The 2,316-nt window shown below is 32.6% G+C and overlaps 1 protein-coding gene across 1 annotated transcript in view; it reads right to left on the bottom strand.

Moving 5' to 3' along the window:
- LOC106683208 (uncharacterized) overlaps positions 1 to 778 on the bottom strand; it is a 65,555-nt gene extending 64,777 nt beyond the window's left edge. The window contains exon 1 of the mRNA XM_014424521.2: positions 644 to 778. Within this exon, the coding sequence (XP_014280007.1) occupies positions 644 to 661 (18 nt within the window). The 5' untranslated portion in view covers positions 662 to 778. The remainder of the gene's footprint in view (positions 1 to 643) is intronic.
- Positions 779 to 2,316: the final 1,538 nt, after the last annotated feature.

Below are 2,316 nucleotides of genomic sequence, written 5' to 3'. Positions count from 1 at the left end.
ATTTATATGAAAATTAATTATTGTTTGATTTATTCCATTTAATTCACAACACGGTAATATTCTGGGCAGCAATAGATTCAGTGGAAGTCTTGGACCAACAACATAAGAAAAAAGTTTAATCCTCTTAACTAAACATTTATTCATTAGAACATCATTTTTTTATTATTATTAAAGTTTCGTTACCTTCATTAAGGATTTAAATGACAATTAATATCTCTATGCTATGATTTACCAAATCAACTGAAGTTCTTTGTTTTGATTTTTTGTTTATGGTCATAGATAATTTAATATAAGCCATTACTATAAGTTTTAAAGGCTATAAAAATGTATAGTATGAGATGTCTTTATTACAAAAAAAAATCCTATATTATTAATTTTATTCTGTGATTATGGCTAAATTACTTTTTAAACTCGCCACTGATATAATTCTTCATTCTGCAAAGTACTTATGTACACACAACTATGGTTTAATAGTCCGCGAACACTGGAATATTTCCAGAACACAAAATAAACACACCCCTTCCAAAATGTTTGGAGTACACTGAAGGTCGTTCAAGACCACTGATCTATAACACCGTCGCGGTCATCGAGGCTAATACATACATATGGTTTTATTATACATATAATATATAGTGTGACTTACAATTAGTAATAACTTCATGCCTGCTCACTGGACACTTCACAAGTAGCTGCCAGTGGTGGAGTAGAGCTGCTTTATAACTTCATGGGTGAGAGCCGTCCCCACTTCTGCTTGGGCAACCGTTCCTCCCCCTCCACGGGGCGGTATCTTCTCTTAGTTCTGCTAATGAATAAATCCGAAGGGTTCTCTTCGCCAATCTGTCATGGGTGGCGGGCACTATCCGGATTGTTCGGATACCTCCTGTCTCTATTATCCTGACCAGTGCCCGTGATCCAGTTCCGATCCTAGTGCAAGTTCATAAAGGATCCATGATGTTACATGAGAGATTGCGTGTTTGTTCGGAAGAATTCACAGGACTATTAAATTTTTTTGTTTTAAATATTGTATGTGAATATATATTTCTTTAACTTTCATTTTATAATTATTTACTTGTATGAAGTAATATTTGAATATGATGAACAATTACAATTTCCCCAAGCGTAGGTTTAAGATTTGGCAAGTGAATACAACTTTCCAAAATATTACAAAAAATTATAACAAATATACAGTGAATTTCAGCACTTACATTGTACTTTTTTTTTCTTCTTTTCCTACATATTCAACCTCTCTAAGGATAATTATGGTATTTTTTAATAGTCCGACAAGGATACCACTGCTAAAAAGGTTTGGGAGTTGGTGAACTATTTTCACAATAGTAACCATCATCATAAAAATAATGAAATTCTCTTAAGGAATAATCAATTTTAAATTAATATTAAATTTGTGGTCGCTATCTTTCTTATGGCTATTATTGAATTAAAATTTGCCATTCGTAGCGTATTTAAAAATTAAAATAAAATAGTTCGGAATTGACCACAAATAAATGATTGAACTTATAAGGAGATGGTAAACGCTGTAGTCAAAAAGAACAAAAATTAGTGTTAATTATTTATTGATTGCTAACGTTTAGAACCACCATAAAAGGCTAAAATAAAAGGATACATTATAGGCAAAGTGGCTTTTTACCGTTGTGCCAGCTTTACCTAATTTGTATATTTTTATTTTAGCCCTGATGATGACCTTCATTGTTGTTTGAAACGTTGGCAATCAATATATGATTGAAAAAATATTGTGCTTTTTGACTGCAGACCTTACCATAACCTTCAGATAAATTTATAAGATAACCTTAAAGAAGCAAAAAGAAATATAAATTAAATCTTTATAACCAGTTAGCTATATTAGATCCGGAGATACCTTCTACCGTCAATTACTATTATCTCTTATGAAAATGATTAAAATGAGAAATTTGTGGAAGAAAAAGAACGAAACCCAATAATGAAATCAATATTACATCTCCGATGATTGAGGAAGAAAGAAATTTTGGAAAAAAAAGGTTATAGAACGATGTAGATAAGTAAGGCGTTGCTTACTGACTCACGGGCACGCGTTCGAATCCGGCTGGGGTAGATAACTATTTATTCTGTTAAATCAGCCATGAGTCGACCCTGTGGGATCGTCAATCTTCCAGGAGAACACTTAGAATCTATGAAGTGTGCACCTTATATTGTAGAAACACTTGGCGGTTTAGAGTGTTCCTGAACAAATCATCGAATGCCTCAAGTCCATTGTGCGATTTCTCGGGATGGTTTCGAAATTAAAAGTGAGTCTGAATGACCAAGATACTAATATATATAAAC

This window comes from Halyomorpha halys, unplaced genomic scaffold (genome assembly GCF_000696795.3).
Source record: "Halyomorpha halys isolate HHAL.00 unplaced genomic scaffold, Hhal_1.1 Scaffold472.1, whole genome shotgun sequence".
Classification (NCBI taxonomy): domain Eukaryota; kingdom Metazoa; phylum Arthropoda; class Insecta; order Hemiptera; family Pentatomidae; genus Halyomorpha; species Halyomorpha halys.
Note: the sequence above shows the minus strand (reverse complement) of the source record. Positions and strands in the feature narration are given on the sequence as shown.